The 15,778-nt window shown below is 37.8% G+C and overlaps 1 protein-coding gene and 1 long non-coding RNA gene across 10 annotated transcripts in view; both read left to right on the top strand.

The window, feature by feature from the left end:
- Positions 1–15,778, top strand: part of LOC125225106 — a 350,675-nt gene that overhangs the window by 285,774 nt on the left and 49,123 nt on the right. The window lies entirely within an intron of this gene.
- Positions 1–15,778, top strand: part of LOC125225099 (potassium voltage-gated channel subfamily KQT member 4) — a 102,314-nt gene that overhangs the window by 51,901 nt on the left and 34,635 nt on the right. For 8 of the 9 annotated variants that reach the window (XM_048128653.1, XM_048128649.1, XM_048128651.1 and 5 more), the window contains 4 exons: positions 4,277–4,405; positions 4,734–4,844; positions 4,929–5,116; positions 5,189–5,340. In XM_048128653.1, the coding sequence (XP_047984610.1) occupies positions 4,277–4,405; positions 4,734–4,844; positions 4,929–5,116; positions 5,189–5,340 (580 nt within the window). The remainder of the gene's footprint in view (positions 1–4,276; positions 4,406–4,733; positions 4,845–4,928; positions 5,117–5,188; positions 5,341–15,778) is intronic. The other variant, XM_048128648.1, reaches the window with a different exon arrangement.

The raw sequence follows: 15,778 nt of genomic DNA, 5'->3' as shown, positions 1-15,778 counted from the left end.
ATAATGGTTACGATACATTATAGTTGAATTGTTTTGTTAAGAACATCATTATTTTATTATTTCTAATGATTTTGCGATACTTAAGGATAAAAAGCCCTTCTGTTTTACTCACCATTTGAAATGTAAAAACGACTTAATGCAACAATGCTTCAAAATAGTATGTGTTTTAATTGCTGGCCGTACGTAACGCTGGCATTGCAAAAGCCCCTTAGAAACATATAAATTATTCCAGCTCAAATTGTGTGCCAAGCGACAACGTAGGATAGGATTAGGGGTTCGTACGGGTTTTGTTGCATTCGTATTCTGGCGTCCCATTTTATCAACAAGGAAACACAAAAAATATCATCAAATGAATTATAATATTTCCGAAAATAGAAATTACGAAATTTTAAAATACTCAATACATATAGGTACTTATTATCCTTAAAGAGGTAATTATGTAATGAATAGACGGATAAAAAATCTACTTTATTCTTGTCCTCTTGTATCCGATACTTCTCATATTAAATATTAACAGATAATAACCACATAACCACTTGAAACGCAATTCAACACAAATATAACACAAAATAGAGACAAAAGTTAGTCTGGACTCGACCGCCTCAAACATTTCATTACGAGCCGGAAGGGCTGTTGTGTGACGGACGGTGCATAATGTTTATGTATCAGGGTACGTAGCCATTGTAGCCAAATGCACAAACGCTTACTATAATATCGTTATCGCAGCTAACTATCTCTATTGCTCTCCCGTACTGGCGCCACAGAGCCAGGCCCCGTAGCCTAATGTCATTTCTGCGACGCCAAATGCCGCAAAAATGCAATCTATCTCTATCGCTCTTGCATATTGGCGCGACAGAGCCAGGCTGCATTTCTGCGGCGTTTGGCGTCGCGGAAATGCCATTCCGGTGCCGTAGCCGAATGGCATTTCTCTGACGCGAAACGAAAACGAAACGCCACGAAAGGTAGTCCGGCTCCGTCGCGCTAATACGCAAGAGCGATAGAGATAGATATCTACGAGCGTTTCGTTTCGTGAGCGTTTGTGCCATTCGGCTACGGACCCTGGTTGCGTTTCGATCGGCGACAACGATTGTCATTTTGGCTAGGCCGACAGGCCACAATGACACGACGACGCCATTGTCTAATTCTCGCAATTACTCGAAATATATCTCAACAATATTTGCTATGTATATCTGAAAAGGCTTTAATGCAATTCGGGTTTTTATTCTTCGGTCTCTTTGTTAAACTAGTTGGTATTCGGTTCAACAAACAACCAACAGACACACCTTTCTCGTATGTTAACGTATTAAGAACTAACAGACACCTAGTCACGATCACAAAAATAATTGAAACGTGTTTCACCAGAAATACAGAAAATAGAGACAAAAGTTAGTCTCGAGTCGGCCGCCCCAAACATTTCGTTTCGAGTAGAGCCGGAAGGGCTATTGTGTGACGGGCAGGCATAAATGTATCAGGCCGCGATGACACGACGACGCTATTGTCTTATTCCCGCAATTACTCGACAGATATTTCAACAATATTTGCAGTACTAATAATTAGATAGAGAAATTCGACGATAGAATATAATCGACATTTAATCCAGCAATAGGAAACGTTCATTGTCGCTCCCGTCAAACAGGGCGTATTACATACTTTCATTCAATATTAGCCAAGATCATTTTCAATTCCATTAACTCTCAAAATAGTCCTTACATCCTGGATGTTCTCATCCTGTGGATGCTGCCTCTGCGTGAGTCTTATGACACGGGCAAGAGAATTATCCGCTCAGTGTATACTTCTATAGCCCTTACATTACATTAAAGTATCAAAAGGGCCTCTACGTGTTGGCTTCGGCTTCGCGCATGCCTCCCAAGTTCCCTAGGGTTTCCGTGATCGGAAAGACTTACTAATAAATATGGCCTGGATTTTATTTATTTTAATAAATTATAAATTTAAATAGATATCATACACAAAAGAAAAAACGACAAGGCCCACTGGTGGCCGAGCCGGGAATCGAACCCGGGTCTTCAGCTTACGCGGATTCGTATAGGAGGTGCAAGCACTAATTGCTCGCCCTTAGAGGTGGTCAAAGGCGCCTAGCCTTATCAGAGATAACATACACTAGAGAAATTTCGTCGGGTACCACGGCGGGCGGGTGGTCTAGTGGTGAAGACGTTAGCCGCGTAAGCTGAAGACCCGGGTTCGATTCCCGGCTCGGCCATCAGTGGGCCTTGTCGTTTTTTCTTTCGTGTATGATATCTATTTAAATTTATAATTTATATATAGTAGTGCGACTACTAGAAAAAAGAACAAATCGAAAAATATTCAATAAAATAATTTGATTTGTTCGGGATAGTTGTATTTTAATAAAAGTTAATTTTTTGGATAATCGAAATATCTTAACAATAATAGTTCTGTGTGTTTGTTGTGTTTTATTCATGGAAATTATCGAAACTAATTCAAATACTCACGGCCTAGCCACGACAATGGTCTAAGGCGTTTTGCGGCAGCGGCAAGCGGTAAGTCACAAAAACAAAAACGCAGCGCGCGCGAGGCATGCCACGACCTTGCCGCTGTTCGAAATCGCGCGCGGGTTTTTACGGGCCTACCCGCGGGAGCGGCGCGCGGGGCGGCGCGCGACTCGAACAACTGTAGCGCGCCGCGCGGGCACCGCCACGACATTACGGCCTAGCCACGACAATGGTCTAAGGCGGCGAGCGGGGCGGCTGGGCTGCGCGGGAAACGCGCGCGGGCGCTAGCCATGCCACGTACTTTTAAAATCGGCGGCAGGGCCTAGGAGCGGCCAGAACGTTTTCATATTTAAAAACATGTTTTTTACTGTCGAATATGACTCTAAAGTGCATAGAATGCTTTAATTAGTCAATTACGTCTTGTACAAGAGAATATGTGTGATGACTAAGTACATGGAATTTATTTTATGGCTAGTTAAATGATACTTAATATAAATAAACACTTAGAAAAAAATTAAGAGTAAATACGAATAAATACTATACAAAAATATGTTTGAAAACATTATTACATACTACATACTCGAAAGTACAATTAAATTTTCATTAAATAAAGGTTTCGGGTTCAAGACGCTCATAATAAAAACAAAATGTTTTGTTTCGCGCGGAATCGCTAGCCCCATCTAGCCGCCTAGGCCGGTCGCGCCGCTGTAATGTCGTGGCGGTGCGGGCGCGGCGCGCTACAGTTGTTTGAGTCGCGCGCCGCCCCGCGCGCCGCTCCCGCGGGTAGGCCCGTAAAACCCGCGCGCGATTTCGAACACCGGCGCGAGTCGTGGCATGCCTCGCGCGCGCTGCGTTTTTGTTTTTGTGACTTACCGCTTGCCGCTGCCGCAAAACGCCTTAGACCATTGTCGTGGCTAGGCCGTTACAGCGGCGCGACCGGCCTAGGCGGCTAGGTGGGGCTAGCGATTCCGCGCGAAACAAAACATTTTGTTTTTATTATGAGCGTCTTGAACCCGAAACCTTTATTTAATGAAAATTGAATTGTACTTTCGCGTGTGTAGTATGTAATAATGTTTTCAAACATATTTTGTATAGTATTTATTCGTATTTACTCTTAATTTTTTTCTAAGTGTTTATTTATATTAAGTATCATTTAACTAAGCCATAAAATAAATTCCATGTACTTAGTCATCACACATATTCTCTTGTACAAGACGTAATTGACTAATTAAAGCATTCTATGCACTTTAGAGTCATATTCGACAGTAAAAAACATGTTTTTAAATATGAAAACGTTCTGGCCGCTCCTAGGCCCTGCCGCCGCTTCTAAAAGTACGTGGCATGGCTAGCGCCCGCGCGCGTTTCCCGCGCAGCCCAGCCGCCCCGCTCGCCGCCTTAGACCATTGTCGTGGCTAGGCCGTTAGTATGTATTGTGAACAGAGAAAATTAAGCTATTTTAACGGCAGAGAAGGTTTATTCTCACCGTAGAATGATATCTCATCGTATCGGGGGGATCTCACCTACTTTTCTTGATACAATCACAATAAGTATAAACCAAAGCCAACTTTAAATAAATAAATAAATAAATAAATACATATTGGGGACACCTTACACAGATCAACTTAGCCCCAAACTAAGCAAAACTTGTATTATGAGTGCTAAGCGACGATATACATACTTAAATAGATAAATACATAAGTACTTATATACATTGAAAACATCCATGACTCAGGAACAAATATCAAAGACAACAAAGTAACAAAGTGCCAAACAAAAACTTAATTTAACTTACTGATTTTTCTTTTCAGGAACTCATCACCACTTTGTACATAGGATTCCTGGGCCTTATATTTGCATCATTTTTGGTTTACTTAGCAGAGAAAGATGTTGAACATACAAAATTTAAAAACTTCGCTGAAGCATTATGGTGGGGAGTTGTAAGTAATATAACTATAAATATTTTGTTTCCTTACACTTATTTAGATTTCTAGGTAAGATGTTTGATTGAAATACACAATATAGAAATATTATATATACTGGACCAATAAAAGGTGACAAAGGCCGACAACATTTAAAGTTTCCAAAGTCGGTTAATTAAAAAGTTTTGGTGAATCCGCTTTGTCTGGCTTAATTTGTTATGACAAGATACGTACTTGTGATTATCGATCGTCCTTGTCAAACCCCTTGTAACAACAGCTACAATATAAAAGCCTGTTCTATGCGACGAAGGTTCATAAGTGTTTACGTAGTATGTTTTGTTACTAGATCACACTGTGCACTGTGGGGTACGGCGACATGGTGCCCCAGACCTGGCAAGGAAAGTTCATTGCTTCATTCTGCGCGCTACTCGGAATATCTTTCTTCGCGCTCCCTGCTGTGAGATTCATTTACTCAAATCATCTTATGTTTGTTTGCCCCATTTCTAAATTGAATACTAACGAACTGTAACATTTTCATCAGGGTATCTTAGGTTCGGGATTCGCTTTAAAAGTGCAACAGCAACAGAGGCAAAAGCATATGATCAGGAGGCGGCAACCGGCAGCGACGCTTATCCAAGCGCTTTGGCGCTGCTATGCAGCCGACGAGCACTCGATGAGCGTGGCTACCTGGAAGATACATCAAATTCCTCTTCCCAGTCCTCAAACAAGGTAAAGACTGCTGCACATTATTGGAGCGATGTTTGTAACTGGTAGAGATGATGATTCGGTTTGTGTTGACAGCAGGGTGATGAGCGCGTCGTTTAAGAACAACGCGTCATTCGTGTCGCGGCTGCCTACGATCCGCCGACACAAGAGCACGTCGCTGCACTCCCCCGCGCCGCACTCGAAGCCGGCGCACCGGTATGACGTCAACGCCAGTGCAGAAAATCTCGGTGAGCTCACACTGCTCTTATGTTTACTTCTTTTATATATTTTTAACATCGCACACTCCTATCAGAAAGCTGCATTACTTCAAAATACCAATACCTACTAAACAAAAACATTTAACTCCGTTAATGATAACTTTACGTCGAAACTTCATTTTTCAAAAAAAAACAGGTTTTTATAGATTATTTTCTTTAGATGTACACATATGTATTAAATCAAAATCATAAATGAATCCATAATTCACCCCCTAAATATGTCGCAAAATAATCGTACCTTCAAGGTACATTCGTATTCGTAGGTATAATCAACCTCATGCATTTAAAATAGTATTCTACCTACTTATCCATTTACTGTATGACTTTTTTTATAAATTACTTCCTTGGATAAATCAACATTTGCGTGGCGCTAGGCAAATCTATTGAAATGGTTTATTTTAGGTTCATATTAAAATATTGTTCGTATCAAAAAAAGCGGACCCAGGCTCCCATGAGCCGTGGCAAATGCCGGGATAACGCAAGGAGGATGATGATGATTAAAATATTGTACATGTATAAAAGTTGAAATTGGATATTTGGTATGGATATTTGACAAACATGGATATTGGCTATTATCTACATATAACCCTACAAAAACAGCAGTTAAAGTTTTAACTTGGCTGTGTAATTTGAGAATCGTGTTTGAATTGATCTTTTCAAAGCAATCAGAAAACTGCACCTCAACTTAATATCCCCACGGACACCGACCAACAATTTTGCCAGCACTTTACCGAAATCACCTACCACCGGACACTTGACCCTGATGATTGCATTATAGTAGTGATGGTATGGAGGATGACCTGATGTTGCCCTGTTCCGTAGATACTCGCACAGCGGGCCCCGACCGTGCGTGTTGTCTACTACATTGTTGGAAAAGCTGCTTCAAAGGTTTCTTCTCCATCTTTTAGACGGCACATGGCATGACAGTTACAATCGATTAACTTACTGCTGCGTTTCTTATAAATCTTACTAGTAAACATTTTTCAAAAGAGAATGTGAATACACAACAAGCGATTTTTTTATGATGTAGTACCAATGAGCCCGGACAGAGATTCGACTTCCGGTTTTGATACTGGCTATCTGTTTTAGCTCCAGACACGATTGTTGGCATCCTGACCTCCCTTCTACTTCTTACTATTTCATTCACTTTATTTTAATTAAAAGGCACCCGCGTAGCAAATCGCTTCGAAGTTCTTTAAGATACATTGCAATCCGAAGCTTTATATTCTCCATTTTGAGTAACGATGAATGCTTCTAAGAGTATGGTTGCTTCCGCGTAAATTCAGTGCTGACGTATGGAGTGAAATGTTGTTTTACTCGATTGAGACTTGAGAGTATCTTAGAATTGACACGATAAACTTTGTATTATTCATGATAACAAGGCAAATAGCGTACCTACCTGACGTTATTGGAATGGCTTAAATTCAGGCTTTCATTTTCGAATTTGGTTCCAAAATCTTAAACGAAACGAAAATATTCCACCGCTTTGCATTATTTATTGTGCATGCCAGGTAGCAAATAGGATATCAGTACAATACTTATTTGTAATATTTACCACAAAATGAGATAACTAATTGTACATCCCGTAAGTATATCGTCCCTGCGTATATACTCGGGCATGATATCTTCGGCGTCCGCCTGTCTGAGCTTTGACTTCAATTGAGAAAACACAACTTTAGGATACTCACCAACACTTGTGTTCCTCGAGCTCACCCACCCCACCCGTGTGTGTTCACGTTCAGTTCAGATATGATTTTAGCACCCGAATCACGCTTCTCATGATATATTTGTACTCCAATTAACAGTTAGAATTACTTAATAAATACCTGGGTATACGTAGTAGGTTGTACCTACACTGTATTATATACATTATATATATATATATATATATATATATAGACCCTAGCGATATGAGTCAACAAGTTTCTTTGAAGAGTGTTATAAACTTATAAGTCTTAAAATCATTAGTTTTTAGGATGATGTACCTACCTAATGGATAAACGGAAAAATATCATATACTGCATCCATCAATGTACTCGAGAATATGGAACATGACGAATGAAATAAGTAACAAATAGTAAAGGTAAAGCTGTTCAGAAAAGTTTTAGTAAATACCTACAAAAAAGTAAGTAAGTAAGTAAGTAAACACTTTATTGTACAAGAAAATAATACAGCATATAATATTTAAAATAAAAAGTTTCAGCACAAAGGCGAACTTGTCCCCTTAAGGGATCTCTTCCAGTTAACCTTTGAACATAAAAGTATATATTTTCGGTTTTTTTTCCCGTAATAGCCTCTGCTGTCATAAAAACATAAGCAACTAATTTTCCAGTATGCTATGTTGCAAACAATGAAAAGGTGAAGCATTTTTTTGATCCCCCATCCCATCATAACATTTCTTTATTAGCGCGTAAACCTAATAAGGGCGATAAATGAAACCAGGCATATAATTCAATATTGTTATCATTAATTAAGAGGTGTTTTTGAGTTACTTTTAATTTTCACCCCATAATGAATTTTTGAAAAATTTCTCAGCAGCAATGTACTGTAAACGTGGTTGCGATGACAATCAATGACAACTGTCAACGAGCGGTTAACGCGAGTGTGTTTGCATTACGTTGCGGGCCGAATTATTTTGTATGGATAAAAAAAATATTTCAATTTTAAGTAAAAGTTATATAATTTCATTTTTTATGTCCTATACTCACCACCGTTAAGAGGTTCGCCCGTATTAGGTTTACACCCTGTATATATTTATCTTAATTTTTGACTAGATGTTTTAAGTAAACATGCGTGTTTTAACCGATTCCTTGCGTGTTCCATTTTCGGACTTTTATCAATTTTAAAATGTAATGCCACACGTAAAAAACACGAAGAAATAAACAGTTTTTTTATACTTATTATGTAGACGTAGATATACTTAAATATAAACTATGTGATCGTAAATATTTATTTTAAACCAAGTTTAGTCATGTTATTTAATTAACTAAAAAGCAAACAACCGGAAATTACTTTCCAATTTCATCTTCTACCCTGAGAGGATGACAAAAACATTGAGTCGTTAGTGAATAAAAATAAAATAAAATAAAAGCATTGCCCGTCAGCGAAAAATTGTTCGTTTCAAAGTAGGTGATTAGATAACAGATATGTATTCCCGATCCCACGACAAGTGCTCGAGATTGCCATTCCGAGATCTGCTAGCCAACGCCCGATCTATTAAATGAGGTCCTTCAACCCTCAAGCATTTGTAAGTCGGGCGCCTTATCGTGCACAGTAAGCGGAGATTTCCAATTGAAAAAGAAATCCGAAGTCGAGAAGAGTGTTATTGTTATCCCATGTCGCGAACTGTGCTCGGAATTTTAAGTACACAAAAAATGTAGAGAAGTATCAATTTCTTTATAAAAATTACAAGTGCCTACTAAAAGCACAGGGTGGCTAGCCGAATGGCACAATCGCTCACGAAACGCTCACGAAACGAAGCGCTAGTAGATATCTATCTCTATCGCGCTTGCGTATTGGCCAGCGGCGTATCGCTTTCGTTTGGCGTCGGAGAAATGCCATTCGGCTACGGGGCCTGTAGGCAATATCGAGGACGATTTGTATAAGATTTACAATCTTCATACTAAGAATCGTACCTCAATTTTATAGCGCCACCTATTAAATAGGTACATACCTACTATTATAACTACACTGATGCCTACAAATTTATTTTTTTGAAAATGGATATTGACGTGATATCATGATATTAAAATAAAGTAGCATGCCATTTGTTCTTATGAAAAATAAAAACGCATAAATATTTGGGGAAAATATGATTTTGGCCTCTTCCAGGCTGCGAAACAGCACCATCTAGTTTAAAGCCTAAAAGGCCCGTACAGTTCAGGGGTACACTTTTTTGTATGGGCTTTGTCTGTCCCGGTATTATATCGTCCTTGGTCATGTTTAAAGATATTAAGTGATATCTTGAAGTCAATTATATTTCAAAATAATTAAAGCCTTATAAGATCACTCGTGTCTCTGTTTGTGGAAATCATTTTGTTCCGAAATTAGGAGTCCAATTGATTTGAAATTTGGTACCTTGATTCTAATTACGAGTACCTAATTACATAAATAAAGATCAAAGAAAGACGTGTAACGTAAATACAATTTTGTGGTACTTATTAGCAAATAAAAGTTTTACAAACTGCAGAATTTTAATTAGGTAATATATGAAATCATACAATTAGTTAGAACCTACGTATTATTATCAGAGTATTTCCAGAAAAATGATTGTTTTTGGCTTTCACTATTCTACATACGGTTGCCGTAGAGTCTTCTAGCTAGCAACCATTGGATCGCAACACCTGCATTGCGACTGTTGGTCGAATGATACATTTTATTATAAAATTAAATCACTATAATATCGAAGTGTAAGTAAATAATAAGAAAATAAATTAACAACGTGTTCAGTTGTAAAATTAAGACCAATTTATGCTACACAAATAGAAATAATAATGTTATCAAATAGCTCAAACATATCTAGTTTTTAAGTACATAAGTATAGGATCGGAAAATTAAGTATGGCGCAAGCCGTAAATTAAATGAAAAATTCATAACTCAACAGATTGCAACATGAAAATAATGTCATTTCATTTCGGCGCTCTTTTACGACATGCTTGGGACTTTCAACATAATACAGAGTAATTTTGAACACAATACTAATAAACATAATTTTTATATGTTAGTTGAATCGGTACAAGATATTTTAGTAGTGAAGTCGTATGGATTTATCATTACGCGTAGGTATATGAGTAATTTCCAATACCATAAATGTGTTAGAGCATAGGTACCTACATATGAAATTATTGAAAACTAATATTTTATATTTGTTTTTTTTTTCCACAAAAATACAAAGGAAAAAAGAAAACGAATAAGAATAACTGAGAGTAAATATAGAACAAAGAGAACAACAGCCCTTCATGTAACTGTAATAATAAGTAGTATACCTCAACGTCTTTGGCAACTACTATACCTCTACTATGACAAAACGATTATACGAAATTTTCAGATAATGTTTTTTTTTAATTATAGGTACATACGAATGTTAAATAATTAGTATGTACTATTTTTCTCATATACAAACACAAATCAGTATTAGTATGTACTTTTTAGGGTTCCGTACCAAAAAGGTACAAACAGGAACCCTTATGGTGCGACTCTGTCCGTCTGTCTGTCCGTCTGTCACATTCCTAAATATCTCGAGAACTACTAATGCTATCAACTTGAAATTTGGAATAGTTATGAACATTGTAAACCTCTACAAATAGAAAGTAAATTTTTTTTTTATTTATGAATTTTAATTGTAGAAAATAGCCAAAATGAATGGGGGGCAAACTGTAAATTTCAAGTTACTAGGTCAAGTGGGATATCGTTAGAAAGAGCGCAAATTGAACGTAAATAAATTATTTTTTATAATTTTTTGTTGTGGAAAAAAAAAGAATTTTGAAGGAAAATGTAAAAAAAAATACCGTTCCTCCCCCCCCTTATCTCCGAAGTTTACCAACTAAAAATTATGAAAATTTTAGGAAACATTGGTTTTATGCTAAATATTACAGGAAAAATATAATCGTGTTTGTATCTTGGAAACTTTTTTTTTAATTCACAAAAAACTTTTCATATTTTTACTTTCAAGTTACCCACCGTTGCAAATGTATATCGTCCTTCAAATTAATACGAGATGTTACGTAAACCGTCTTCTTTCCAATAAAGTAAAAACTGTTTAAATCGGTTAACATTATAAAGAATTATCCCTGAAAAACCAACATAGTATACAGGTCGCGCAAATTAGTTAGTGAATTCACCAAGAGATGGCGCTATACACAATAATGCTCATTAGTACCTATACTTTTGTCTTCTAGTCAAGTCATTACAGTTATATGAAAACATGAGATTATTTTAACTACGTAGTTTGGAAGAAAGTTTGTACGGGACCCTCGGTGGGCGAGTCCGACTCGCACTTGGCCGGTTTTTTTTCTATTTGTCTGCCGCATGCACCCGGAAAGGTGGGCCAAAATGACTACAGACTGGGAACCGCGAAATACCATAGATGGGGCAGGCCGGGGTTCAGGCAGACCAAAAAGGAGATGGCAGGACGACCTGGACGCATTCTACCCAAAATGGTGGGAAAACGCCGACAACAGGGTCGAGTGGAGAAAACGAGGGGAGGCCTTTGCCCAGCGGTGGGACACAAAAGAGGCAAATAATTTTTTTTTTTTTACACAATTTTAAAATACACTACCAATCAATGATGTACTTACATATTTACCCACTTAACGCCGTCTGATAATTAAAAATAAGTAAAAGTGATGGAACTCCTTGAAAGTGCCTTGATCGCATCAATTTCCAATCTGAAGAATCGAGCAACACGTAAAGAAATTAAAGTCATTCCGACCCTTTGTGAAGGCTACACTCTTTAGGAACGTTCGCACCTAAGCAAGAAAGAGATAACACATCGATCGATAGTTTGCTCAGACATTAAATGGCAACCGCTGCATTGACCTCATTATTAAGTTGTTTCTTCGATGCAGACTTATGAATTGGCTAAATTAAATGTCAGAATTTTTATCTTGATTTTTAGAATATCGTTCTTGGTTTTGTTTGACAGTCAATATTTTTTCCATTATATTTTATTGATAGCAACCGATTGATATTTGTATGGAACTGTGTCGTCGACGTGCAGCCAACATGATATTCTCATACAATACAAATAGCAGCAGAGTTGTAGTCCGTCTGTATGGGCCCTAATCTAAATAACTTATAAGTGGTGGTAAGTTTGCCTAAGTTCACTTGCAGCATATGTACGTTTTTACATACGAGTTAATTCTTGCAAGAAAAATTTAGCTCCGTGGCCTGCTTCTGAAACTGAAAATTAGTATATGCATGCTGGTAAATGTGTACAGTACACGCTTTCAGCTGATCTAATGAGGAAGACATGAATTGACCACAGAATTTGTAATAAGACAACGCCACACAAAATTTAAATTAAAGTTAACTATAAGTCCATAAAAATGTAATAAAAGCTTTTAACAACATACTAAACTGATTGTGTTTGTGTGTAGTATGTAGGTATACTTAAATTGACGTGTCCGGTTAAGAGCGCTATGACAAAAAAAGGCGATATATTGTAAAATGCACAATATTTATCGACAAAATTGTACACTTTACTCATACTAAAAGACAGTGAAAGTACTTGTTTCAGTTAGAACATCTTATTAACTGTCGGTTAAATAAAAAACATATGAAAAAAAAAGCTTTTTCAATTAGTAATGATTGTTTTTCTGATGCTCGTTTAGGAAAAACCGCGTGAAGCACAGAATTCGGAGCTCTTATTATGTACAATTTGATAAGATCACTCTCATAAATGAGGTAAATTTAAGTTCCAAATATCTTGTACTTAAGGCCCATTAAACAATATTTATCATTTAATCCTTTGAAATTGAGAAATTGAAAGTAAAACGAACTCAATTTTGTCTTGAAAATACATCGAAACAAGTAATCATTTCTCCGAAAATCTACATGTTATCGAAGTTATTTTAGTATATAAATAATCTGCACAATGTGCTTAAACTGCTGTTATCCATTTGTCGTTATAATATTTTATCATGATTTTTTGTCAATTTTTTGAAAACTAGCCTTCCTGTCGCTATTTTACCGGCGACGGACGCCTGCGATTTCAGTGCCGCGCCGGAGCTCGAGGAGGTAAGACGTATGTCGCTTTGGTCTCCGAGTTTTCATCGCAAACGTCGAGAATATTTATTGTTGTGTGGGTCGGACGCCTTGTTTCTACACGGGCTATCCTCGCATTGTGTGTGTGTAAACAGCGACCAACGAATTTGATCCTAGATCCGTAAATATTTGCTTTGCTTTTGTAATACTTTGTTATGTTTAAATGTTAAAGTATTACAACGTTGTGATGATAAAAATGTGAAAATTACAATACGGTCAAGATGATAAGACACATCAAGATGGTACTCGGGATCTGATGATGGAGCCAGAAGGTGGTCACCAGTACCAGTGAACCATGTAAGTAAACGACTTCGTGTTTAGGCTCGTTGGGTTCGTCTCAACAAGACCTTTGACAAGAGGTGGTACTCAGGGTCTGATGATGGAGCCAGATGGTGGTCACCAGTACCAATGAACCATATAACTAAACCCAGAGATGGGGAAATCGTAATCGATTCCGGATTACACGATTACTTGATTTTACTTTGTAATCTGACACTACTGGGTGTCAGATTACTTGTAATGTAATCAAGTGAAACGGTAAATTACCATTACATGTAAAGGAATCACTAATCATCTATACAATCATTACTATTACCAATAATTCGGAATCATAGTCGATTCAAAATAACTGAAATTATTGACTTGATTACTTTCAGATTACGAATATGTAGTACCTCAGATTGCTGACTGTCACTTTGACACAAAAGTCGTCATGGGTGTCGTAAAATAGGTTTTAGGAGGTGCTGATTCCAAAATTAATGACTAATGTTCAATCTGACATTGCTGACTGTCACTCTGACACAAAAGTCGTCATGGGTGTCGTAAAATAGGTTTTAGGGGTGCTGATTCCAAAATGAATGACCAATTTGGAATCTGACATTGCTGACTGTCACTTTGACACAAAAGTCGTCATGGGTGTCGTAAAATAGGTTTTAGGGGGTGCTGATTCCAAAATTAATGACCAATGTGGAATCTGACATTGCTGACTGTCACTTTGACACAAAAGTCGTCATGGGTGTCGTAAAATAGGTTTTAGGAGGTGCTGATTCCAAAATTAATGACTAATGTTCAATCTGACATTGCTGACTGTCACTCTGACACAAAAGTCGTCATGGGTGTCGGAAAATAGGTTTTAGGGGGTGCTGATTCCAAAATTAATGACCAATTTGGAATCTGACATTGCTGACTGTCACTTTGACACAAAAGTCGTCATGGGTGTCGTAAAATAGGTTTTAGGGGTGCTGATTCCAAAATTAATGACCAATGTGGAATCTGACATTGCTGACTGTCACTTTGACACAAAAGTCGTCATGGGTGTCGTAAAATAGGTTTTAGGGGGTGCTGATTCCAAAATTAATGACCAATGTTCAATCTGATATTGCTGACTGTCACTCTGACACAAAAGTCGTCATGGGTGTCGTAAAATAGGTTTTAGGGGTGCTGATTCCAAAATTAATGACCAATGTTCAATCTGACATTGCTGACTGTCACTCTGACACAAAAGTCGTCATGGGTGTCGTAAAATAGGTTTTAGGGGGTGCTGATTCCAAAATTAATGACCAATGTTCAATCTGACATTGCTGACTGTCACTTTGACACAAAAGTCGTCATGGGTGTCGTAAAATAGGTTTTAGGGGGTGCTGATTCCAAAATTAGTGACCAATTTGGAATCTGACATTGCTGACTGTCACTTTGACACAAAAGTCGTCATGGGCGTCGTCAAATAGGTATCCGGAGGTGTTTGAAAACTAATGACCAATTTGGAATCTGACACTGTTGACTGTCACTTTGACACAAAAGTGATCATGGGTGTCTTCAAATAGGTTTTCATGGGTACTGATCTCAATATTAATGATCAATTTGGAATCTGACATTGCTGACTGTCACTTTGACATAAAAGTCGTTATGGGTGTCGTCAAATAGGTTTCCTTTCCAGGGGTACTGTGCAATGTCAGGTTCCAAATCGGTCATTACTTTTTAAATCATTTCATTAATTTTGGAATCAGTGCCCCCTAAAAACTATTTGACAACACCCATGATTCCTTTTGTGTCAAAATTACAATTAGCACTGTGAGATTCCAAAATAGTCGTTAATTTTGGAATCAGCACCCCCGGAAACCTTTTTGAAGACACCCATGACGACTTTTGTGTCAAAGTGACAGTCAGCAATGTCAAGATTCCAAATCGGTCATTAATTTTCAAATCAGCACCTCCGGAAACCTATTTGACGACACCCATGACGACTTTTGTGTCAAAGTGACAGTCAGCAATGTCAGATTCCACATTGGTCATTAATTTTGGAATCAGCACCCCCTAAAACCTATTTTACGACACCCATGACGACTTTTGTGTCAAAGTGACAGTCAGCAATGTCAGATTCCAAATTGGTCATTCATTTTGGAATCAGCACCCCCTAAAACCTATTTTACGACACCCATGATGACTTTTGTGTCAAAGTGGCAGTCAGCAATGTTAGATTCCACATTGGTCATTAATTTTGGAATCAGCACCCCTAAAACCAATTTTACGACACCCATGACGACTTTTGTGTCAAAGTGACAGTCAGCAATGTCAGATTCCACGTTGTTCATTAATTTTGGAATCAGCACCCCCGCAAACCTATTTGACGACACCCATGACGACT

Source organism: Leguminivora glycinivorella, chromosome 4 (assembly GCF_023078275.1).
Source record: "Leguminivora glycinivorella isolate SPB_JAAS2020 chromosome 4, LegGlyc_1.1, whole genome shotgun sequence".
Taxonomy (NCBI): domain Eukaryota; kingdom Metazoa; phylum Arthropoda; class Insecta; order Lepidoptera; family Tortricidae; genus Leguminivora; species Leguminivora glycinivorella.
The sequence above is the reverse complement of the archived record's forward strand: the minus strand, read 5'-3'. Positions and strand labels throughout refer to the sequence as shown.